At 42.0% G+C, this 25,506-nt stretch overlaps 2 protein-coding genes across 2 annotated transcripts in view; both read left to right on the top strand.

Annotated features, from left to right (window-relative positions):
* The first annotated feature begins 746 nt into the window (after positions 1-746).
* Positions 747-15,336, top strand: PSMA1 (proteasome 20S subunit alpha 1). Its single transcript, XM_070763875.1, has 10 exons — positions 747-989; positions 3,759-3,803; positions 4,948-5,049; positions 8,800-8,903; positions 9,807-9,895; positions 11,120-11,190; positions 11,769-11,898; positions 12,141-12,220; positions 12,970-13,074; positions 14,990-15,336. Exons 1-10 carry the CDS (start codon positions 762-764, stop codon positions 15,044-15,046), a joined length of 1,011 nt encoding a protein of 336 aa, XP_070619976.1. The 5' UTR covers positions 747-761; the 3' UTR covers positions 15,047-15,336.
* Positions 15,337-18,985: 3,649 nt separating this feature from the next.
* The window catches only part of COPB1 (COPI coat complex subunit beta 1), a 30,985-nt gene continuing 24,464 nt past the window's right edge, over positions 18,986-25,506 (top strand). Inside the window, exons 1-3 of the mRNA XM_070763836.1 lie at positions 18,986-19,262; positions 23,108-23,258; positions 24,620-24,849. Of these exons, the coding sequence (XP_070619937.1) occupies positions 23,168-23,258; positions 24,620-24,849 (321 nt within the window). The 5' untranslated portion in view covers positions 18,986-19,262; positions 23,108-23,167. The remainder of the gene's footprint in view (positions 19,263-23,107; positions 23,259-24,619; positions 24,850-25,506) is intronic.

Here is a 25,506-nt window from a genome sequence, read left to right as displayed (position 1 = left end):
CCACTCAGTCAGCCACAGCAGCAGTAAAATTTTTGGGAGGGAGGGTGTGTCAGTCTACTGCCCAAATTTACAGAAAAAATTCTCATCCTTAGCAATTTTAACGTATGGTTTCCACTTTCAGAATTGCTTGGGAATTCTGGGGGTTGGAAGTCCACATCTTAAAATTGCAGAAGTTGAGAAATACACACAAACACACAAAGGAGCAGTTCAACTGCTCAGTTATGTTCCGAGAGAGGAAAGAAATAGACTTACTACCGGTATAACTCTTAACCTTACACTTAAATACTAGCAGTTCGCAACCATTGATGAAAGGGAACTGGCCAAAAAAATAACGCAAAAACAAAAAAGGGGATAAATCTCAGAAGTCAATAGAGGCAAAAAGCGCGACTGTTTGTAAATCGTGTACCAAGCCCGTGTGGGAGAAATCTTTATTTTTAGGAACATTTTATTTTTTTAGGAAAAATCCTTATTTTTAGGAAAAAAATATTTTTTCCTAACTGGAACTACTATGTTCTTTTTACACTTTTGTAGTGTAAAGTGCAAATTAATCAATTCTCAGCGCTGCCTACGAATGGAGAAGCTGTGTTACCTCTTTGTTTCTTCCTCTGTACGGCGAAACGACTACCGTTATCTACTACGTCGGGGATACTACAATCTGTACAGTACACCGAATTGACAGGCTCCTCCTTTTAACTCTCCCGGTTCCATTCTTCCCGCAGCTCGGCCCGTGTTTTTTTTTTTTAATCAAGGATCCAACGCGCATGCTCAACTCAAGATTCGACCACGCCTACCTACGATTTCTTGAAAGAGGGAGGTGGCTTTTAAAGCGTGTTGGGATCGGAAGCTCGGCAATCGGCTGCTCCGCCTTTTGCGGAAAAGGAAAAGAAGCGTCCGGGGCCCAAACCTATCGCTTGCCGAGTTCGCCGTCGCTTTCCATCACCTTTTCTGGTCGAGGCGCCGGCGCTGCCGTCCGAACGTTGCCCGACATGGTGAGACGCGAAGCACCGGCGTTTGTGGAGGGAGGAGGGGGAGACGGAGGGGGCTATGGAGCGAGCGGGGCGGCAGGGGAGGGAGGGAGGCCGCGCTTTCGTTCCCCCGGGGGCGATAGATGTGACTCAGCACACGGCCGGCTGAGATTGCAAAGGCCCGGATTGCCTTGTTTTTAATTGCCATTTCCTCCCCACCCCCATTTTGCAAACCTTAAATCTATTAGGGGTGATCTGCTTGTCTCTCGTTCTTGGAGTGTTTTTCTTAATTATTTTATTTTATTTTATTTTTATTTTATTGATTTGGATTTCTGTGCCGCCCTACTCCCGAAGGACTCTGGGCGACTCACAGCCAAATACAAATAACGCAATATAAAACCCACTGAAAAGTCAGAACAATTAAAATCAACAATGAAAACAGTTTTTAAAATCATGCATGTCTGTAGTGGCCGGGATAGGCAGAGATTTTTTTAAAAAATTCGTGTCCAGTAATCCCCACTCAGCAGCAGCAGTAGTAAAATTTTTGGGAGGGAGAGTGTGCCAGATTTATTGATTTAGTCAAGCGTGTGTATAAGCAAAGTATAAACATGATTGTGGATATATAAGAAGTACAAGCACGGTTATGAGTAAAATAAATTATAACAGCAGAGTTGAGGGACCTTTGGACTTCAACTCCCAGAATTCCCCAGCCAGCAACTGGCTGGGGAATTCTGGGAGTTGAAGTCCAGATATCTTCAAGTTGCCACGGTTGGGAAACAATGTTCTAGTCTAACCCCTGGCTTGGGCAGGAAACCACACTTCTTCATACATGAGGAGATTAGGATAGGGGTGGTAGGCATGATGGTGCGTTTATGCACACCCCTGACAGACCTGTTAGGAATGGGGTGAGGTCAACATTAGACGTCTAAAATTAAAGTTTTGAGGGTTTAGGGAAGACTTCCCGTCTCCCCCCTCCCCAAAAAAGGAATTACTGCTCCGTATGGCCTGGTCCTTTTCACCTTCCTCCCATTTTTTTGCACTCTCATCTGCCCTTCCAGTAGGCAGCCCAGCAGTCTTTTTCTGGTGAAGCAAGCATTTGTTTCCTTTTTGTTTCATTAATGTATTTTTACATTGCATGTAACCACCCCGAGTCTATGGAGAGGGGCGGCATATAAATCTAAATAATAATAATAATAATAATAATAATAATAATAATAATAATAATAGTAATGTACATATTTTTACATTTTACAATACATTACTCACTTGAGTAATCAGAAAAGACTTTCCAAATTGTATCTGAAGTTGTGCTTTCACACCTACTTTGAAACCAATACAAAATAGGCTGGCTGCCTTTATTCTTTTATACATGTTTTTCTTCTTTACATTTATTTTACATTATATTTATTATTTTTAAAATTTAGAACCTTACTAAAGGAAGCAATTCCCAACAACAATTTTCTCCCCGTACTTATGTCTTTGTATTTCCTAACACAATTCCCACGCTTCATATATGTGGGATACACATATAATAAGTCAGCGTTTTGACATACTTCTGTTTCCAGTCTTTTGCTGGATTTGGTTGCGGTGAGGTGCAAAGGAGATGAGTAGATCCATACTGCATCTATTTATGTATCTTAGTTATGTAGAGAGTCCTCTATGGTGGTTTCACGAAATAAAACCGGGCAACAAAAACCTATGAAGTTAATTTAGCAGAGCAGATAAACGTATGAATGAATATAAGAACAATGTATTTACATGCAGTAGATAATATAAATGCTATAGAGGTGCATCTGTGGCATTAATAATAATTTAATAATAATTAATAATTTATTAGATTTGTATGCCGCCCCTCTCCGAAGACTCGGGGCGGCTCAATTAAAATTAAAACAGTTGAGTATGATTTTCTGTTTCAAAAGGGGGTATAATTTAAAGTACATTTTAAGTCCTCACAGTGCAGTCCGAAAAATAATCAGAAGTAAATTTCAGCTGCCAATAGGAAGAGGTATTGTGCAAGTAGTTAATGACACATTTTTTTTCTTTTTCAGATCAGAGACTAGATGTGCAATACTTTTGTTCTTACTGAAACTGAAAGCAAAACTTTTTTTTTACTTAGCTTACAGTTTTAGTTTATAAATCTCCACATGCAATTTGGAAATGTGGGCTTATTTCTAATTATATTTTTGAAATGAACTGCTGGATATTACTTTAGCAAACATTTCCATGTTTGCCTTGATTTATAATACTGTGATTTGGGTTACATATCCATACTATAAATGATCATTTATTATTTCCTTCATGATACTTCTTCCAACCCATCTTTTATTTTTCCTTTGTCAAAGTTTGTTTCCTGCACTTCTTAATAAAGCTTAATAATTATGAGGAATATACTTCCACACATTGAACAAACCAAAGATACTATTTGGTAATAATGTGCACTATCCCCTGATTGGAAAGGTTGCTTGAATTTGACTCAAAGCATATTTTATATGATGATATTTAAAGAAGCCATACCTTTTTGTGGTATTGGAAGGTGCTGCCAATAGGTATGAGAATATTCCTACTGAATTTGTAGCAGGAGGAAACTTTCCTGCTTTGAACCTGCATACTGCACACCTCTACAAGTTCATTCGACCCTATCTTGAAAAGAGAGTTAGTTATTAAATATAAGTCCTATTATTTCCATATTTTTTTTAGTTACAGAAATGATAATCCATAATAAGGATGATATTTTGTTTTATTTTTCCTATTTTAATGGCAATCACATTAATGGATTCCTTTTGTTCACTTTAGTTTCGCAACCAATACGATAACGATGTCACTGTATGGAGTCCCCAGGTATTGTTTTTATATTTCTATTTTTCTTTGTATGTTTTCTTTGCTCACCATTTGAATAATCAAAGTACAGTATATAATCTTATTTTGAAAGCAAAAGTAGTAAGAGATTTGCAGATATGTATTTATGTGAAATGTGTTCATTATAGTAGCAACCTGCACAAGCCATTTAGAGTAATGTGCATGAGCCATTTATATATACAGTATCTTTCTCAACTAGAAACTGCTGATAGCTATGGGAAATGCAGCCTAACATACTTACAGTTGCTTCTGTGATGCTAGTCCCAAGATTATGAGATCACTGAGTCTGAATAATAAGATAATTATTATAGTGTGCTGTTTGCTAATTTCAGGGACAGTAAGGGATACCTGCATAGATTAAGAATCTGGCAATCTAAATTGTGGCCTTAGAAGTAATCTAAGAGTAAGAATGCTTTATTTACATTCACTTTTTAGGTTGTGATTAAAATTATATCAAAATGAGCCAGGTTTATGGAAATTATAGTTTGAGGATTCAGCCAGCGGCCCCCAACCTTTTTGATATCTGGGTTTGATTTTGGGGGAAACAATTTTTCCACAGACTGGTGGCGGGGTGTATGTTTCGCATGCTACCTGCAAATGCACAGATGACCTTTGTTCACTTGTGTGGCCTGGTTCCTAACAGCCCATGTACGAGACCGCGGACCAGGGACTGGGGACCCCTGAATTAAACCATACTTGGCAAAGTGTACATAACATTCAATTCCAAATAAACCACATTATGAGTAAGCATGATGTGGAAACCAAAACATTGACTCTCTTCCCTTCCCTTTCCTTGCTTTCATTTACTGAATAGTTTTGGAAAACTCTAGCTGTACTGTGGGACGAATTGAAAGTTTTTGCTATACAAATAATGTCTTCATTATTGTGACAGAAACTTAGTTTACCATCTCTAGAAAAATAATACAGTCCCTTTTTTAACTACTCATTAACTTTCAAGCTTTAAGTGTCAAATTTATTAAGCTTCATCATATAGTTTCATAGTGAAACACAGGTATCAGCTAATATACATATATGGTATGAGTTCCTGAATGAAAGAGGTTCATTGTTCCCTTTCCCAGCTCATTTGCACCATCAACATGTTAATAAGGCTATCTTGTGTTTTTAGGGTCGAATTCATCAAATAGAATATGCAATGGAGGCTGTCAAACAAGGATCTGCAACTGTTGGGCTAAAATCAAAAACCCATGCCGTTTTAGTTGCCTTAAAGGTAAATTCAAGAAGAAATCCAATTTGGTTTTTTTTTAGGCATATGTGATACATAAAGCATTATAATATTGACAATCATAAAGTAATTTTTTGCAATCTAGTAAATACATCCATTGGCGAAGAAAAATAATTGTTGTAATCACTTTTGATTTATAGGGACAAGAGCTGAGAAAGTCTGTTCTAAATAAATATTGTATTTATCTTGAAAATACAACATTGTAATTATTGTACTCCTTATTGTTTGCCTAATACCAGATGGGGAGATAAGTGGGACATAAATTATTATACAGTTTGGAAACATGAAAAGTTACATACAACAATATTTTCAGAATAAAATGACAGGAAAGAGCCAAGCAATTTGTGGGCCCAGTGAGAGATCATGTGGCAAAAGAATGAGGTATATTATTTGATTGTAAATGCAATCAAGAGAGTACAGTGGTACCTTAAGATACGAACCCCTCGTCTTACGAACAACTCGTGATACGAACCCGGGGTTCAGAAAAATTTTGCCTCTTCTTACGAACTTTTTTCGAGTTACGAACCTGCGTTCGGAGACTGCTGGGAAGCCCCGCGGCTGTTTTAAAAGGTAACAGCCGGGCGGCGGGGCTTCCCAGAAGCCTCCCGAACGCCGAGGCAAAATTTTGCTGAACCCCAGGTTCGGTTCGGGAGGTTGCTGGGAAGCCCCCCAGGCAGACTGCAACCTTTTAAAACACCCGCGCCGCTTCGCAGCTGTCTCCCGGAGCCGAACAGCAAAGCCTGAAGCTGAACAGCAAAGCCGAACTTCCGCATTTGGCTCCAGGAGACACATGGGAAGCGGCGCGGGTGTTTTAAAAGGTCGCAGCTGGCCTGGGGGGCTTGCCAGCAACCCCCGCACCCCGAACCCGGGTGTGGGGGGGTGCTGGCAAGCCCCCCAGGCCGGCTGCGACCTTTTAAAACACCCACGCTCTTCCCTCACCCCCGCCCCCGCAAGGCATCGCAGCGACAAGCAGGTTTTTCCAACGCGGGTCTTATGCGCCCGAGCCGCGTTTCCCCCCACGTCCGGGCCCACGCACCTGTTCCAGCGGGCTATTTTCCGCCGGTAGTAACGCAGCGCCTCCTGCCCGTTGAGCAGCTTCTCGGCCGGTCTCTCGGGGGTGCTGTAGAGCGGGTGCGCGAATAGCCTCCTCAGCTTGGAGTGGGGGGGCCTGGCTGCTCAGGTTGGCGGGCGGCCGAGTCCGGAGCTTTGGACTGGCGGCGACGGCGGCTTCTTCGGCGGGGCAGGAGCAGCGGGGCTCAGCCGTCTCCGTGGCCGGACCGAGGCGCCGCCTCATTTGGGGCCAGAGGTGGAAGTAGAAATCGGCGCTGAGCAGCGCCCCGAGAAGCAGCAGAATGAGCAGCCGGTCGCGCCGGGTCCCCAGCATGGTCAGCGCCGGCGGCTGGGCGAGAAGCAGGCCGGGCGCGAAGGCAGCGGCGCACGGGCGATGCCGGGCCGTGGGTGGGAAAGGAAGGCGAGCCACGCGCCTGCTTGGCCGCGAGAGCCCGGGCGAGTCCCGGCAGGGCCTCTGCCCCGCTGCCGCCGCAGGAGCAGGTGGGGGAAGCCGAGGCAAGGGAAGCAGCAGGCAGCGCCCCGCTTGTGGCCGAGAGGCGACCGGCTGCATCTTTGCCCGGTGGCCTCTCCCGAGTAGGCAGACCGTGCCGCCTCTGGAAGGATGGATGCGTTGGGCGTTTGTTTGCATCACGTGATTGACCGGGTGAAATAAAAGATCTAAAAACCCCTTGTCTCCCCAACCCGGATTTTTAGATCTTTTATTTCACCCGGTCAATCACGAGATGCAAACAAACGCCCAACGTGTCCGAAAGCCAGAGACTTTGGCTAGAGGTCTCTCCGACGAGCTCCGGTTCTCGTCGGAGAGACCGCTTGCCAAAGTCTCTGGCTTTCGGACACGTTGGGCGTTTGTTTGCATCTCGTGATTGACCGGGTGAAATAAAAGATCTAAAAATCCCTTGTCTCCCCAACCCGTATTCAATCCGGGTTGGGGAGACAAGGGATTTTTAGATCTTTTATTTCACCCGGTCAATCACGAGATGCAAACAAACGCCCAACGTGTCCGAAAGCCAGAGACTTTGGCTAGAGGTCTCTCCGACGAGCTCCGGTTCTCGTCGGAGAGACCGCTTGCCAAAGTCTCTGGCTTTCGGACACGTTGGGCGTTTGTTTGCATCTCGTGATTGACCGGGTGAAATAAAAGATCTAAAAATCCGGGTTGGGGAGACAAGGGGTTTTTAGATCTTTTATTTCACCCGGTCAATCACGTGATGCAAACAAACGCCCAACGCGTCCATCCTTCCAGAGGCGGCACGGTCTGCCTACTCGGGAGAGGCCACCGGGCAAAGATGCAGCCGGTCGACTCTCGGCCACAAGCGGGGCGCTGCCTGCTGCTTCCCTTGCCTCGGCTTACCCCACCTGCTCCTGCGGCGGCAGCGGGGCAGAGGCCCTGCCGGGACTCGCCCGGGCTCTCGCGGCCAAACAGGCGCGTGGCTCGCCTTCCTTTCCCACCCACGGCCCGGCATCGCCCGTGCGCCGCTGCCTTCGCGCCCGGCCTGCTTCTCGCCCAGCCGCCGGCACTGACCATGCTGGGGACCCGGCGCGACCGGCTGCTCATTCTGCTGCTTCTCGGGGCGCTGCTCAGCGCCGATTTCTACTTCCACCTCTGGCCCCAAATGAGGCGGCGCCTCGGTCCGGCCACGGAGACGGCTGAGCCCCGCTGCTCCTGCCCCGCCGAAGAAGCCGCCGTCGCCGCCGGTCCAAAGCTCCGGACTCGGCCACCCGCCAACCTGAGCAGCCAGGCCCCCCCACTCCAAGCTGAGGAGGCTATTCGCGCACCCGCTCTACAGCACCCCCGAGAGGCCGTCCGAGAAGCTGCTCAACGGGCAGGAGGCGCTGCGTTACTACCGGCGGAAAATAGCCCGCTGGAACAGGTGCGTGGGCCCGGACGTGGGGGGAAACGCGGCTCGGGCGCATAAGACCCGCGTTGGAAAAACCTGCTTGTCGCTGCGATGCTTTGCGGGGGCGGGGGTGAGGGAAGAGCGTGGGTGTTTTAAAAGGTCGCAGCCGGCCTGGGGGGCTTGCCAGCACCCCCCCGCACCCCGAACCCGGGTGCAGGGGGTGCTGGCAAGCCCCCCAGGCCGGCTGCGACCTTTTAAAACAGCCGGAAAGCCGTTTTTTTGGGGGGGGGGTTTTGGTTGCACGGATTAATTGACTTTACATTGTTTCCTATGGGAAACAATGTTTCGTCTTACGAACCTTTCGTCTTACGAACCTCCTCCTTGCACCAATTAAGTTCGTATCATGAGGTATTACTGTATTGCAAATTTTTCTTACAGTAAGGGTAATACATAAAATAATTACTTAAAGTGCCTTCTTAAAGCAAAGGTTAACAAACTTTAATACAGCTGTTTAAAATACATTTATTAATACAGTGAATTAAAATATTATTAATACAGTGAAACCTCAGTGCAATAGGCTTTAGATGAATGAATAAAATGTCCACTGTATTCATGTCATTTTATATGTTTTCCTGAAATGGCATTATATACAAAGTGTCCGTTTCTGCAGTGATTTGCAAATTATATAATTGGTGACATTTGCTATTGTTATTAAGATTATATACTCTGGTTTAACAAACAAGTGAAAAATAATGCACACTTTCTCCCCCCACCCCAAATTGTCATATTATAAGAGTATGATTAATAACTTACTTTGTCTATCATTTAGAGGGCACAATCTGAACTGGCAGCTCATCAGAAAAAAATCTTGTATGTTGACAACCATATTGGTATTTCCATTGCTGGACTCACTGCTGATGCAAGACTCTTATGGTAAAGTTGGAATTCGGTTATTTGATTTATTGAATATGGACTTGTTTTAAATTTATAAATATACATGGAGCAGGTGTCAGCTCGTAAAGCATTCCTGGCCTGCTCTCCAGTCGCCACAGGTAGGTGGGGGGAGACTGATGGAGCAGCACGGCAACCACAACCAGTGTCGCATTCCATGGGTACCTTTTTCAAGGTTGTATCCCAGGTTCCTGGAACAAGGCAAAGAGAGGCATGTACAGGTGGAGAATGTGATTTATGACACACCCTGGGGGGGGGGGGGGAGGAGGGAAAAAGGTCATAGGCCATAAATTGAAAATAGGGCAGACTGACTTCACTTGGGTACATTCTGACATGTTGCTCCTAATAAGTAGCTGGATTTCTTTTGAAACCTGGCTTAAGGTTTAATTAGGGCATTTATCGGAACCCCGACAGCAGGTTTGCATCTGATTCCTAATTCAAGCCTTTGGTTCCTGAGATGATGTCCATGTTTCTTTATTCTTAACCTTGCCTAGTGCAGTTGCTGCGCGCCATAATCAGGTCTTCTAATAAGTATGTGTATAACATTTATTCTTAGTCATTTGTGAAGATTGTGACAGCATTGTATAAGAGTAGTAGTGAGGAAGATTAATTCCACTCCTCTATCCACAAGTCACTGAAAACACTGAGGAGCTGAGAATATGCCTGATTGAAATTGTTGCTGCAGAAATAGGAGGAAACACATGAAACATATACTTGCTAAAGAGCATCCAATAATTTCATGCCAAAATGGGTTCATTCACCTTGCCTGCACCCTTTTGCAATCATTACATTCATTGCAAGTATTACATTCAAGTAAAGTTTCTATTGAATAAATCTAAGATGTGTTGAACTTACAAATAGAATAAATTCTGTTTTACTTTACAGCAATTTCATGCGTCAGGAGTGTTTGGATTCCAGATTTGTATTTGACAGGCCTCTTCCAGTATCTCGATTAGTGTCTCTGATTGGAAGCAGTATCCTTTTTTATGTGGGTTTAATTGTGGGTTTCACAGCTGCCAATAGATTTAACTGTTGGACAATCATCTTAGAGCAAAAGAACTCAGCTGTAGTTATTTTGCATAATAGCAATAGTAATACTATTAGCACTTATGTATACTGTTCCATAGTGTTTTACAGCACACTCTAAGCGGTTTATAAATGTCAGCCTATAGTCTCCAACTATCTGAGTTTTCATTTTACCAACTTTGGAAGGATGAGTCAACCTGGCTGTTTCTATTCCTTTTAAAGTTTAGACAATATAGGGAATTAGGGAATTTAAAGAAAAAGGAATTTATTTATTTATTTTGATTTTTTGATGCCGCCGTTCTCCTTAGACTCAGGGCTGCTTACAACATGTTAACAATAGCACTTTTTAACAGAGCCAGCATATTACCCCCACAATCCGGGTCCTCATTTTACCCACCTCAGAAGCATGGAAGGCTGAGTCAACCTTGAGCCAGTGATGAGATTTGAACCGCTGACCTACAGATCTACAGTCAGCTTCAGTGGCCTGTGGTACACCACTCTACTTGCTGCACCACCCTGGCTCCTTAGAATTAAGGACAGTTCACTTTGATGCTAAAAATCTACACATAATAGCATAAGAAAAGTTGAATAGTAAAATGAGCATTTTCTGGGTTTTAGAGCAAATTCATCTATTCAGGCAGAGTCATCCACCAATTTTATTTCAACCTTACATAATTTACCTGAATTAAATTTCATCACATTCAATACACGACTATTTTAATATTGCCTCTTATCAGTTCAAAAATTCCCGTAATAGTTCATATAGTAGATGTCAAACATTCCTGTTGAATATTTTAGATTTTGTTCAAACCAGTATTTGTCTGTCTGTCTGTCAGTCTGTCTGTCTATCCATCCATCCATTTAATTTGAAGCTTATTGGAGAGGAGACTGAGGGAAAGATTATTTTCATACTCCGCTAATTATATTAAATTCTAATCATAAAATCCAATACCAGTCTTCCGCTGATGGAGCTGCAGCTTTCTCAAAAAGAGAACACTGCTTGAATGATCACTGTTACTGCTCTTTCCATTTGTGTCCTACATCTTTATAACCCAATTGTGGGACTCAGGTGGAGTTGTTGTTTTTTAATCTTGAAGAGTATACGTGAAAGTTTTCATAAAGTATGAATATGTAAATCAGCTTTTTGAGATGTATTCCTCAGCTTGTTTAAGAAACACAGATACCAACGCAGCGTTATGGCAGAAGACCATATGGCGTGGGACTTCTTATTGCAGGCTATGACGTAAGTGCATCATCTATGGGAGACATGTATATTGTATATGTTTTCTGGAGATCTCCTCTTCCCAGTGTAAACAGTAGTATCACAGCAAAGAGGGTTTAGAATCTTATTCTGTGTCATAACACAATTTGTAAGTCATTATAAACATTGAATAGACAACTTGGATTTGGAACTTCTTGCAAGATAAATTTCAGTTTTAGTATATTATTCTCCAGATTTTTGAGAATTGGTTTCTCGGTCAGCTCAAGCCAGTATTGACAATGCTACATAATATTTCAAACTGTTTTGGAGCACCAAGTTCTTCAGACATTTCTGCTTGTTTTTGTTTTTTTTTAAGGAGACTGCTGTTTCAAATATGAAAGGAGCTGTTTTTAAAATGCTTGAACGAATTTTGCATTTGAAGTGGAGAGTTTTGGAAAGATTGCAATTGAAAGAGTTCAGAATGAAATGTGTTGAATGCCTCCAATAGTTACAAATATGGAAAAGCATATTTTATCTGGATAGTGAGAGTGAAACACTGTATGTAAGCTGTCTGATAGATTCCTCCTTTTTTAAAAAAAATATTGTTTTTATTTTGTCAGGATATGGGCCCCCATATCTTCCAGACTTGCCCTTCTGCAAATTATTTTGATTGCAAAGCCATGTCCATTGGTGCAAGATCCCAATCAGCTCGGACTTACTTGGAACGACACATGACCGAGTTTTCTGACTGTAAGTTCAGTGTCTTTGAAGTATACTGTATTGTTAATGATTTCTACTCTCCCTCCACATATACTCTCTCTCTCTCTCTCTCTCTCTCTCTCTCTCTCTCTCTCTCTCTCTCTGTGTGTGTGTATGATTGCTGAACAGTTATTGTCTATCAGACCTGATGAGGAAGTTAAGAGTGTGTTTAACCACGTCAGCCCAGAAAATACATCATTTCTGAACTAGTCATAAATGTAGTTATTTTGCAGGTAACCTGAATGAATTAGTGAAGCATGGACTGCGTGCTTTGAGAGAAACACTTCCTGCTGAACAAGATCTAACTATTAAGGTAAGCCTGAGATTGTTTTTCCTTTCAATTCAGTTGGTCTGAAACACAGTTAATAGTAGTTATAAACATTGTGGAAGAGTGACACATTTATTTTTGTAAAGCAGAATCCAAATTTGTAATTAAACTTGCACATATAAGGGTTTGGAGAGATGCGCTTTGAACATTAAAATAATCTGAGTCACAACTCTATGTAATATAAAATATTAAGGAAATGTAAATCTGAAGAGGGTTCTAAGCAATCTTAAAGATTTAAACATGGTAACTTCTAATTCAGCATTCTACAAAATGGAGGTTAAGATTAGACGTCTGCTCGGAGTTTTAATGTTGTCACTTCCAGTATCTTGCAAAATATAATGAGGTTTATGTGACTTCAGGTTCATCAGTTCCATACAATAAAGACATACCAGGAACTACGTATTTCTAGTTACAAATAATACTGATTATGATATTCAAAACAATTCTAAGTGGGTTTCCTATAATCAGCAGTAAAAGATGGCCTTATCAGAAAATGTTCCATGATTCATGAAGATGACGGTTTATTATAGACCAGTGGTGGTAGATTATATTACATTCCAGTTGCCTGAACATTGACTCTCAGCAACCACACCTAATTGTGTTATTAAATTTTTATTAGATATTTATTCCACTTTTATATAATAAATAATGATCCTTCCTCCTAATTTCCCACAATTTCTTCCCCCCTTTCCTGTGTCCCCCCCCCCCTCCTTTTTACAATTGTCATTTTACAGAATGTTTCTGTTGGGATTGTTGGTAAAGAAATGGAGTTTACTATTTATGATGATGATGATGTAGCACCATTCCTGGAAGGTCTAGAAGAAAGACCACAGAGAAAGGTAGGCAAATTTTACAAAATAATAATCTCAGTTTGTAAATGTTCCATTAGGCTTCCCCTCCCCTTTTGCTATATTTGCTTATCTCAGTATTTTTTAAAACTTATAAATCAGTAACTGGACCACATTATTAGGACTTTTGCTAGATTGCCCCAACCTCTGAGATTAGATGACCCGTGATATAAGAGAATGGTTTTGGAGTGTGATATTCTGCCTATTTAATGCTCTCCTCGCGATACTTTACTTATTTGACACTTTAAAAAAAACATCTAAAACACCCAGTCTTTAACCTGACCAGTAAGCTTTGTATTTTAATTTCTGCAAAAAAATGTGTTCCTCCCTTGCTCTTTCAATGAGTCCTCTAAGTGTAAAGTAAACACATTTTCCATTTTTTCCCATTTTCCTCTGCCCAAAGCAGACTTAGAAAAAATGGGAGAATTGGTTTCTTTCCATATATACATTCCATTGGCATATTAAATAAATTGACATTTTGCTTAACGGACCAAATGATTATTTTTATATATTTATGCCCTACACATAAGCATTTCAAATGTATATACAGTGATCCCCCGCTCGTTGCGAGGGTTCCGTTCCAGGACCCCCCGCAACGAGCGGGTTTTCGCGAAGTAGCGCTGCGGAAGTAAAAACACCATCTGCGCATGTGCAGATGGTGTTTTTAACTTCCGCAGCGCTAGCGAGGAGCCGAAGATTGGGGGCGGCGCGGCTGTTTTAAAACGTCGCCGCCGACATGGGGGGCTCGCTAGCACCCCCCCAACCCCCAACCCGGGTTTGGGAGGGTGCTAGCAAGCCCCCCATGTCGGCGGGGACGTTTTAAAACACCCGCGCGGCTTTCCAATGAATCCCGAAGACAAACGCGGAAGTTTGACGTTTGTCTTCGGGACTCATTGGAAAGCTCCGATCGTTTTAAAGCAGGCACGCCATTCTCCGCTGACTCCTAAAGCGGGGAAGTTCGCCAGGAGTCAGCGGAGAACGGCGCAACTGTTTTAAAACGATCGGAGCTTTCCAATGAGTCCCGAAGACAAACGTCAAACTTCCGCGTCTTCGGGACTCATTGGAAAGCTCCGATCGTTTTAAAACAGTTGCGCCGTTCTCCGCTGACTCCTGGCGAACTTCCTGGGCGAAGGGCGAAGGGCGGGCGAGCGGGTGCTGGGGGGGCTTCGCCCTCCCGCCAGCAAGAGGGGGAAGACCCAGGGAAGCCGCCCAGCAGCTGATCTGCCGGGCGCCATCTACGCATGCGTGCCCATAGAAAAAAGGGCACGCATGCGCAGATGGTGTTTTGACTTCCGGGTTGAAAAATCGCGAATTACCCTGTTCGCAATGGTCGGGGACGCAATAACCGGGGGATCACTGTATATCTTACAGATGATAACACTGAAGGTGTGACAGATAATTGAGTCAATTAAGAAGTATAGAAAACACTCTTGGTTTTTCTAGGAATTGGGCTCTCTTAGAAATATATGCTGCTCAGAAAAATAAAGAGAACACTCAAATAACACATCCTAGATCTGAATGAATGAAATATTCTCATTGAATGCTTTTTGTTCTGTACAAAGTTGAATGTGCACAACAGCATGTGAAATTGATTGTCAATCAGTGTTGCTTCCCAAGTGGAAAGTTTGATTTCACAGAAGTTTGATTTACTTGGAGTTATATTGTGTTGTTTAAGTGTTCCCTTTATTTTTTTTGAGCAGTGTACAAAAGGAAAGCATTTAAAATACACCAAACCAATTTTTGCCACTGATCTCTGTTGGATTTTTAAAGCAGAAAAAGTGGAGTATTGAAAATCTCCCTGCCTATTTATTACTACACTGAATATTGAGAGACACTGTATTTTTAGAATATTTTGTGACACACACACACACCCAACAGTAATCTTTATTTTTTTTATTCTCTTAAGATTGCTCAGCCTGCTGAAGATACAGCAGAAAAGCCTGAGGAACCAATGGAGCACTAAACGCACTGCATAATATGGGTTACTTCAGAGGGAATAGTGCAAGGAGCATTATTTGTATTGTGGTAACTTAACTTTAAGATTCAAGGCATAATGTAATGTTAAAACACCAATGTTTAAAATGAATTACCAAATAAACTCCACCATTATGTTGGCAGGAAAAAAATAACTGACCACTTCTATTAAGAAAAGATGTCATTTTCTAAAAAAGACTGAAGTACTGTTTTATATGAAAAAGCATGTTGCTTTTATGTTGTAAAAACATCTCTGAAATAAAATTCTTTTATGAAAAATTGTGTAATGTTTTTGTACTCCTTAAATTAAAAAATGTATACAATATCATTGGATCCCGTGCTTATGGAAACCTATGTCAATATTTTTAAATACAGTAATACCTCCTCTTACGAACCTAATTGGTTCCCGGGGGAGGTTCGTAAGGCGAAAAGTTCGTAAGATGAAACATTGTTTCCCATAGGAAACAATGTAAAATGAATTAATGCGTGCAACGGAAAAAAACCGCCGCCACCCGGCTGTCACCTTTCGAAACAGCCGGGCGCTTCTCAGCGTTCTCCCAATGCCAAACCAGGAAGTTTGGCAAAAGTTTGGGTTCGGGTGGCCGCCAAGAAGCCCCGCCGCCCGGCTGTCGTCTTTTGAAACAGCCGGAGGCGCTTCTCGGCGGCCTCCCGAACGCCGAACCCGGCAGTTCAGGTTTGGCGTTCGGTTTCAGGAGGACGCCGAGAAGCCCCCCGGCTGTTTCCAAAAGCGACAGCCGGGCGGCGGGGCTTCTCGGCGGCAGCGGGTTCGTAAGAAGGAAAAAGTTCGTAAGAAGAGGCAAAAAATTTCCAAACCCCGGGTTCGTATCTCAGGTTGTTTGTATGGCAAGGGGTTCGTATCATGAGGTACTCAGACCAAATTAAATAGAATGTGTAATCTATTTGTAACCATCAAACTAGTTGAAAATATAAAGTAGGATCCAACTAATTTAAAGAAATTCACAGAGAAAGATTTCCATCAAGGCTGTGCAGAATTGATTGGGAGATGGACTCTTGCAATTTCAAGGATTATTTTTGGTAAAGAAATAAAAAAAGAAAACAATAAGTGTGACTGATCTAACGAGCCGCTAAGTTATATCAGAGGGAGAGATTCAAGCATGAAGTGTGGAGGTCGAGCATTCTCAAAAAGAAGAAAAATGAATTAAAGTTTGTAAATTTCTGTGGCATCTGACAGAATCCTGGCTGCTGTAAAACAAAGAACAAAGTAGAATTCAATTTTAGGCATAACTTAATTTATATTGTAACCTTTCAAATAAATTCACCCATGGCCCTTCAAATCATTTGAATCCTGGCAACTGCCTGGACCAGTTTTTAGTCATGCCTGCTTCCTGGGGTTAAAAGGGAATACTGGCTCAGAATCATACAATTAGCTTCACTTTTAACATAGGACTAGTGCTCAGGGTCTTCTAACTTTGCACCTTAAACCACTATACCAAACTGACTGCATACCTAGGTATACAACTTATAGAAAAATTCTGTATCCATAGGGCATTTTTGTTACATTGTGCAAAATTTCTTAAGGGGTAGGGGAAGCAGCTACCTTGTTAAGGAAATCAGCACCTAAAAACCAATAACTTGGACCCAAACCAGCAAGGCTTTACTGAGAGCAAATCATGTCAGACTAATCATTGATTTCTTTGACTATGTCACAAAGGTGTTGGATGAAGGTGGTGCTGTGGATATTGCCTATCTGGACTTCAGCAAAGCCTTTGATATGGTTCCACATAAAGAGCTGATAAATAAGTTAGTGAAGATTGGGCTTAATCCCTGGATAGTTCAGTGGATTTGCAGCTGGCTGAAGCGTAGATATCAGAAGGTTGTTGTTAATGGCGAGTATTCTGAGCAGAGACTGGTTACAAGCGGTGTGCCACAAGGGTCTGTTCTGGGTCCTATTCTTTCTAATATCTTTGTGAGTGACATAGGGGAAGGTTTGGTAGGGAAGGTTTGCCTATTTGCCGATTACTCAAGTGTGCAATAGGGTTGATAGTCCTGGAGGCGTCTGTAATATGGCAAATGATTTAGCTTTACTAGATAAGTGGTCAAAGCAATGGAAACTGCAATTTAATGTTTCCAAATGTAAAATAATGCACTTGGGGAAAGGAATCCTCAATCTGAGTATTGTATTGGCAGTTCTGTGCTAGCAAAAACTTCAGAAGAGAAGGCTTTAGGGGTAGTGATTTTTGACAGTCTCAAAATGGGTGAACAGTGCAGTCGGGGAAGGGAAAGGAAATAGAATGCTTGGCTGCATAGCTAGAGATATAACAAGCAGGAAGAGGGAGATTGTGATCCCGCTATATAGAGTGCTGGTGAGACCACATTTGGAATACTGTGTTCAGTTCTGGAGACCTCAGCCGACAAAAAGATATTGATAAAATTGAGCGGGTCCAAAGACGGGCTACAATAATGGTGGAAGGTTTTAAGCATAAAACATATCAGGAAAGACTTAATGAACTCAATCTGTATAGTCTGGAGGACAGAAGGGAAATGGGACAGGATCGAAACATTTAAATATGTTAAAGGGTTAAATAAGGTTCAGGAGAGAAGTGTCTTTATAGAAAAGTGAACACAAGAACAAGGGGGCATAATCTGAGGTTAATTGGGGGAAAGATTGGAAGTAAGGTGAGAAAATATTTTACTGAAAGAGTAGTAGATGCTTGGAACAAACTTCCAGCAGACGTGGTTGGTAAATCTACAGTAACTGAATTTAAACATGCCTGGGATAAACATATATCCATCCTAAGATAAAATACTGTACAAGAAATAGTAAAAGGGCACACTAGATGGACCATGAAGACTTTTTCTAATGTCAATCTTCTATGTTTCTAATTGATTGATTAATTGATTGCATTTGTATGCTGCCCCTCTCCGAGGACTCGGAGGTTTATATTAATGGTCCACCTAAGTAACCGGAATGTAAACAATTGAAATAGGACACTCAACAGATTCCAAGAAAAATGTATAACAAGTAAGTCTATACACAGATTCTCAAGAAAGTCCTGTTGCCTCCTGAAAAAGCACCTTTGGGACAACCTTGACCTGGATGCCTGGGAATCTACAGACTTTTAGCTATACAATTTGGGATGAACACCCTTCAAATAGTGTGGGAGTAGGAATGGATTTCCAGGGGGGGGGGGGAAACCGCAGACAACAGGAACTAGGAGCACTACTCAGTTGGACCCTGAGGATATGCATAAACCAAGGCTTCAACCACCCTCTAAAACAGGTCTTCAAACTTGGCAACTTTAAGACTTGTGGACTTCGACTCCCAGAATTCTCCAGCCAGTATAGCTCCATACTTGGCTGGAGAATTCCGGGAGTTGAAGTCCACAAGTCTTAAAGATGCCAAGTTTGAGGACCTCTGCTCTAAAAGGATGCAAATGACCAGCTGTCTGTATAGATCCTTCCGTTCCCCACCATCCAGTCAGAGCTGAAGGAGCTTCCTCGGATGAGTAGTGAAACCTTCAAAGAAAAGTCCAGTTGCCTCCTGAAAAAAAGCACAGGTTAACTGTGCTTAACTTAGCGATTCCTGTGGGCAAGTATATTTGTTTTCTCACGTATAGGTGGTATACAAAGATATAATAGACCAGTGTTTCCCAACCTTGGCAACTTGAAGGTATTTGGACTTCAACTCCCAGAATTCCCCAGCCAGCATTCGCTGGCTGGGGAATTCTGGGAGTTGTAGTCCAAATACCTTCAAGTTGCCAAGGTTGGCAAACACTAATATAGACGATACTAGTAAAAGAGAAACATTAGGACAGGGGACGGAAGGCCCTCTGGTGTACTTATGCAAACTATCCCCGCAAACTACATAAGCTAAGCCCCCACGCACGTGTAGGAAGGGCGGCCCCACACTCGCCCTCTTCGGCCTTTCTTGCCCTGCTTCCGCCCCGAGTCGCGCGGCGCTCGAAAGTTCGCCAGAAGAGGACAGGCTTCTCCGAAGCCAAGGGAGCGTTTTTTGCAAACTGAAGAGGCGTGTCCTGATGGGGCCGCCGTAGTCGCGAGGTGGCCTGTGCGCCCAGGGCTTCCACGTCAGCTGGAGCAGGCGGCGGCGGTACTAAGCAGGACCGGAGAAGGGAGCCGCTCTGCGACGGGGGCCCGTTGAGGAAGAGGCGGCCGCCGCTGCCGCGCAAGTTGCACAGCCGCCTCCGTTTCGGCCTCAAGCGGAGGTAAACTGAGGCAGCCGTGACTGAGAGGGACGTGGAAGTGGCCGGGTAACACCGAATGAACGTGTGCAGGCAGGCAACGGGCCGAAGCAGCGGGCTTTCCGGGCGAAAGAGCCCGTCACCTCCCCCTCCTTTCTCCTTCCCGGGTCTGCACCGGGCTTTTCCCTTCCGGAAGAGAGGCCGCCTTTTCGGGTTTCCCGCGGGGCCTAAGAGCGGCCAGCCGGTCTCGCCCTGTCACAGGAGGGCTTTGCGGACCTTGCGTGGAAAAGGCGGGGGCGGGGGGGAGTTTTTACTCCCGTTAGGAAGAACAGAACGGCGGGTTGATGGATGAATGAAAAGGGAGAGAGCGGGATGGTGAATTGCTCGGCTGGGGCCGGAGCCTCCCTCCCTGCCTTCGAGGGATTCATTTCGGACTCCTCCTCTGAAATAGGATAGAATAAGGAATAGGATTCTTTATTGGCCAAGTGTGATTGGACACATAATTTGCCATTGGTGAATATGCTCTCAGTGTCCATAAAGATAAGATAATAGATTGTAATAGATTCTATTATTATTATTATTATTATTATTATTATTATTATTATTATTGCAACAACAGTAATAATCAATAACATTAATTAATAATGACGATCTATCAGTTGCAAAAGGCCACCGTACTTGGATCTCTACGGAGTCTACGGAGAGGGGCAGCATACAAATTTAATAATAATAATAATAATAATAATAATAATAATAATAATCTGTGCGCATCATATGAAAATACATCACAAAGTCCTAGACGCTTGGGAAGTGCTTGACTTGTGATATTGTGATACGAAATCCAGCATATCAATCTCGTTTGCTGTGTATTACTGATTTTTTGTGAATGAAATAATAATATGCTATTATTTATTAGTATTATTAATAAATGTAATAGATTCAAACTCAGTATAAACCGCTCTAAACTTGACTGTAGAAAATATACCTCAGCGATAGAGAGATCTATGCCTGGAATGCACTACCTGACTCTGTGGTTTCTTCCCCAAACCCTAAAAACTATAACCTTAGACTTAGAGTGTCTACAGTTGACCTCTCCCCACCCCTAAAAGGTCTGTAAGGGGCGTTCATTAGAAATAGCATTTGGCTTCTTTTCTTTTTCTCTCCCCCTCCCCCCTTCCATCAGTCTTGATACCAGCAATTACCTAAACTGCAGCTTTCTTGGCAGTTTTTTTTCAGGAATGGCTTGCTATTGCCTCTTTTCTAGGGCTGGGCTCAAAGTCTGGCTGGCTTGGTGACTAAAGCAGGACTAGAATTCAGCCTCCAGGTTTGCAGCCTGCTGCCCTTCACCACCACATCAAAGGACACTCTCGCTATAGGAGCTCAGATTAGAGCAAACCTCCCTTTGAACACCACTAATGAGGAAATTTGTTAAATTAAGTAAAAGGAAATCCTCCAAACTGAGCTAGCCAGATATAAATGTTATCAACGTTTAACTTTCTCAAAGTCATAAATAGTGGTTCTACCTTTTCCATCCAGCTAGCAGGATGTAGCTTACTTTTAGCTGATCTCCGAGAGCTTAGGTAGGCTCAGATCTGGTTAGTATTTGGGTGGGAAATCTTCAGGAAAGCCCAGAGGTCCACTGGCATATATTGAGATGTTATGGGGAAATAAAAATACCCTGGAAGAATGCAATAGCAAATGTGTCCCATATTGTTCACAAAGGAAGATATGTAGATATAGAACAGAATAAATAAAATAACAGAGTTGGAAGGAACCTTGGAGGTCTTCTAGTCCAACCCCCTGCTTAGGCAGGAAACCCTACACTGCTTCAACATCTTAAAAACTTCCAGTATTGGAGCACCCACAACTTCTGAAGGCAAACTGTTCCACTGATTAATTGTTCTAACTGTCAGGAAATTTCTCTTTAGTTATAAGTTGCTTCTCTCCTTCATTAGTTTACACCCATTGCTTCTTGTTCTACCCTCAGGTGCTTTGGAGAACAGCCTGACTCGCTCTTCTTTGTGGCAAACCCGGAGATAGCAGTGTTCCAAATCTCCTATTCCTTCTTTTCATTAAACTAAACATAGCCAGATCCTGCAAAGGTTCCTCATATGTTTCAGTCTCCAGTCCCCTAATAATCTTTCTTGTTCTTCTCTGCATTCTTTCTAGAGTCTTAACATCCTTTTTACATTGTGTTGACCAAAACTGAATGCAATATTCCAAGTGTGGCCTTACCAAGGCGTTATAACTGACTTCGCGTGATCTTGATTCTTTCCCTCTGTTAATGCAGCCTAGAAGTGTGTTGGCTTTTTTGGCAGCTGCTGCACACTGCTGGCTCATATTTAAATGGTTGTCCACTAGGACTCCAAGGTCCCTCTCATAGTTACTACTAGTGGGCAAGATACCACATATACTGTACCTGTCCATTTTGTTTTTCTTGCCTAAATGTAGAACCTTTTTTCACTATTGAATTTCATTTTGTTAGATAGTGCCCAATGTCCATCTTTGGGAATAGAGCTTGATTTGAAAAAGTCTACTGTTTATATGGGCCTTCTCCGGGTCCCGTCAACTAAACAATGTCGGCTGGCGGGCCCCAGGGGAAGAGCCTTCTCTGTGGCGGCACCGGCCCTCTGGAACCAACTCCCCCCGGAGATTAGGATTGCCCCTACTCTTCCTGCCTTCCGTAAAATCCTTAAAACCCACCTTTGTCGTCAGGCATGGGGGAATTGAAACATCTCCCCCTGGGCATGTTTAATTTATATATGGTATGTGTGTGTGTATGTCTGTTAGTATATGGGGTCTTTTAAATCTTTAAACATTTTAAAATTGTTAGATTATTCTGATTTGTTGTTACATGTTGTGAGCCGCCCCGAGTCTTCGGAGAGGGGCGGCATACAAATCGAATAAATAAAATAAATAAAATAAAATAAAATAAATATAAAGAAGGTACAAACAACAAGGATTTTAAAAAAATGACAAAACATAGGTCATGCCACAAACCCAGCTTAAATATTTGATGCAAACATGTATTATATTTAAGTTTATGCCATTTTTAGATGGCTGGTCAAAACCTAACTGTAGCCTTGTTATAAAATTATAGGAAAGCCATTATCATATTTTATTGGGTCCTTTAATTTGAAATTTTTTGAGTAATCCTCAGCATCAGTCTTTCTTGTGTGTTTCATGGAATTCTCACAATAATCAGATTTATATTGAGCCATTCAGAACAACCCAGCATATCATTCTTGGTTAGTTGTCATTTGTTTCAATGATCTCTGTGTGTTTCTCTCTCTCTGTCTCTTTTTTGTATACACATCTGAAACATTTATAATCCTATTGCTGCCAAGATGCTTGCATAAAACAACAGATTCTTGGATTTATTTTTGAGATAATGGCACTATTTGAGGCTAGGAAAAAAGGATAATTGGGTCCAACAATTTAAGAACCGTTGAAATAATTGTTAAAATTGTAGGCAGGGGGATGTAGAAATGGTTTTGACAGTCCTGTATGTTTGATTCTAGCTTACATTTTGGAAAAAGTAGAAACAATTTTTACCATATGTACTTAGATGTGTAACTTGAAATCATGCCTGGCTATTGTAGTGAAACATAGTCAACTTTAGTTTTATACTGTGAGTGGGCTTAACCAAATAATGTTTACTGACTATTTTAAAATGTAGAATATCCCTGAGATTAATTACTCCTAATGTTTATCTCATAATGTTCTGTTTACGAAAATTGTTAGATAGTTGTGTGTTGAGTACTTTGGTAAATTAAAGATTTCAAACTTTTATTGGAAGAATTTGTTATTTTCTATTATGTTCATGCAGAATCATGATGAAAAATTAGTTATTTTGATTTATTTTCTAGAATTTCTGAGACCTATTTAGAAGAATTTACATTGGGAAATCCTTTTACAAAGAAACCACAATGACGGCTGCAGAGAATGTGTGTTACACGTTAATTATAGTGCCAATGGACTCAGAGCCACCATCTGAAATAAGTTTAAAGAATGATTTGGGTAAGTAACATTTCCTAGGCTACTGTTTATAGCTTTAGGTATATTTAAATCAGAAATTTAAATAGCATATTTTGCAATTAAGCGATTAAAATTTACAATTCTTTTAAATATTACAAAGTTGCAATGATACTGAAGATAAACAGTTTGACATGTTGTAAGCCACCCTGAGTCTCAGGAGAAGGACGGCATAGAAATTGAATGAAGGAAGGAACGAACGAACAAACAAACAAACAATAATGGTAGCCGGGGGGGGGGGCTGCTGGGGGCTCACAGGCATTTGGGAGAACCTCTAGTTAAGATTCTGTGCACTCATGGCTGACCCCACCAATCCTGTCAGGAGTCCCCACGCAGCCCATTTTGAATGCAGTTAAGTGCAGGGCGTGTGTGGATGCTTGGGGAGGGCAAAAAATGGGCCTACTGGAAGTTCAGGAAAGCCCGAAACAAGCCTTCAGAGCATGGGGAGGCCATTTTCACCCTCACGAAGGCTCAAGCAAAGCCTCCAGAGCCCGGGGTGGGCAATAACACCATGGTGCAGGAAGCTGACTAGGCTGACTAGACCATCATGGCCATGCCCACCCAGCAACCAAGCAGAGAACCCCTTGCTAAAATGTTTGAAGCCCACCCCCAGTGATAGCCAAAGTGATAAACTAAGAGCAAAGGAAGGACAACTTGTTTGAATAATTAGAATGAAAGAGATAGGCAGGGAGAGAGGTTAATGAGCAATCATTAGAATTTAAGTTTACATAAAAATAAATTATGAAATGGGCTGTTTTGAGCATTTTGACAATTCCTTGAGCCAAAGACAGCTCTGGGCGTACTGAAAATGGCTCTCAAAGGCAATAATCTATTCTACATTCAAAGCATCTGCTTTGCATCTGAAATTAGGTTTTTTTATGAAGTTTCATACTCAAAACAATTTGAAGTAAATATTTTTCATACTCTTTTAAGTATTGCTTTTCTGCAGTGTGAAGGTGCAGAAATAGATTGCAATAGATTATTTCTCATTTAGATACTGATCAAGCTCTTTGTTCTATGATTACTCTGTATTCTGAATAGAATTGTCATCAGTGATTGAATGTATGAACTAAGTAAAAATTATCTGCAGTGTTTTTCTTACTTGGAACATTACATATGCTACTTGGAAAATGCTGGGAGTGCACACATATTTAAAGTTGCCATGTTTGAAAAATACTGAATTATACCTTTATCAAAGAATAGGAACTATTGATAACATAGTTATATCCAAAAGAAGCTATGTAAAACTAAGCAAACAAAAGTGGTTTGTATAATACATTGTGTATATTATCTTATTTACATTGTTAATATACGTTGTGCTTACTTTATACTTTTTCATTTAACAGAAAAAGGAGATGTAAAATTGAAGACTGAGGCCTTGAAAAAAGTGATAATAATGATCTTAAACGGTGAAAAGTTACCAGGACTTCTGATGACTATTATTCGATTTGTGCTGCCACTTCAAGACCACACCATAAAGAAACTGCTTTTAGTATTTTGGGAGATTGTTCCCAAAACTACTCCAGATGGTAGATTGCTGCAAGAAATGATCCTTGTTTGTGATGCCTACAGAAAGGTAAACATTTTAATAGGATTTAATATTAATTTTCTCTTTCCCAGTGAGCAACTATATGGATGCCTATTGGGCATAAGACCAATTGCCTTATACTTTTAAATAGGCTAAATCTGTAAAATTGAATGATTTGTTTTCTGTGTTTCAAAATGCATTTAGAATGTCATCTTGCTAAAAGAAGCCAGGTGTCACTTTATGTATGTGTGTGTGTGTGTGTGTCTGTCTGTCTGTCTGTCTGTCTGTCTGTCTGTCTGTCTGTCTGTCTGTCTGTCTATCTATTTATCTATCTATCTATCTATCTAACCACTGCACCACAAATGTCTGTGCATCTTATAGAACAAATGTTGCCGAATCCCCTCTCACCCTCCAGCCCCCCATTTGGCTTCTGCCTCCCAGCAATTTGTCTCCTTGTAGCAAATAGCCTTGTCACCTTCAGCACAGCCTGATTTACCACAAACAGCTGATTGGTAATCGGATCGGCATCCTGGAATAATGACCATCAGCTGGTCCAGGCTGCTGGCATTGCTGCCACCACCTATCGCCACATCTGTGCACTCCATTTTTGGCCTCTGCACATCCCATTTTTGGCCTCACATGTGCCCCATTTTTGGCCTCCTCGCATCCTGTTTTTAATCATATCTAGATGGCAGGGATTGCTGT

The sequence above is a fragment of the Erythrolamprus reginae genome, chromosome 1 (assembly GCF_031021105.1).
Source record: "Erythrolamprus reginae isolate rEryReg1 chromosome 1, rEryReg1.hap1, whole genome shotgun sequence".
Lineage (NCBI taxonomy): Eukaryota > Metazoa > Chordata > Lepidosauria > Squamata > Dipsadidae > Erythrolamprus > Erythrolamprus reginae.
The sequence above is the reverse complement of the archived record's forward strand: the minus strand, read 5'-3'. Positions and strand labels throughout refer to the sequence as shown.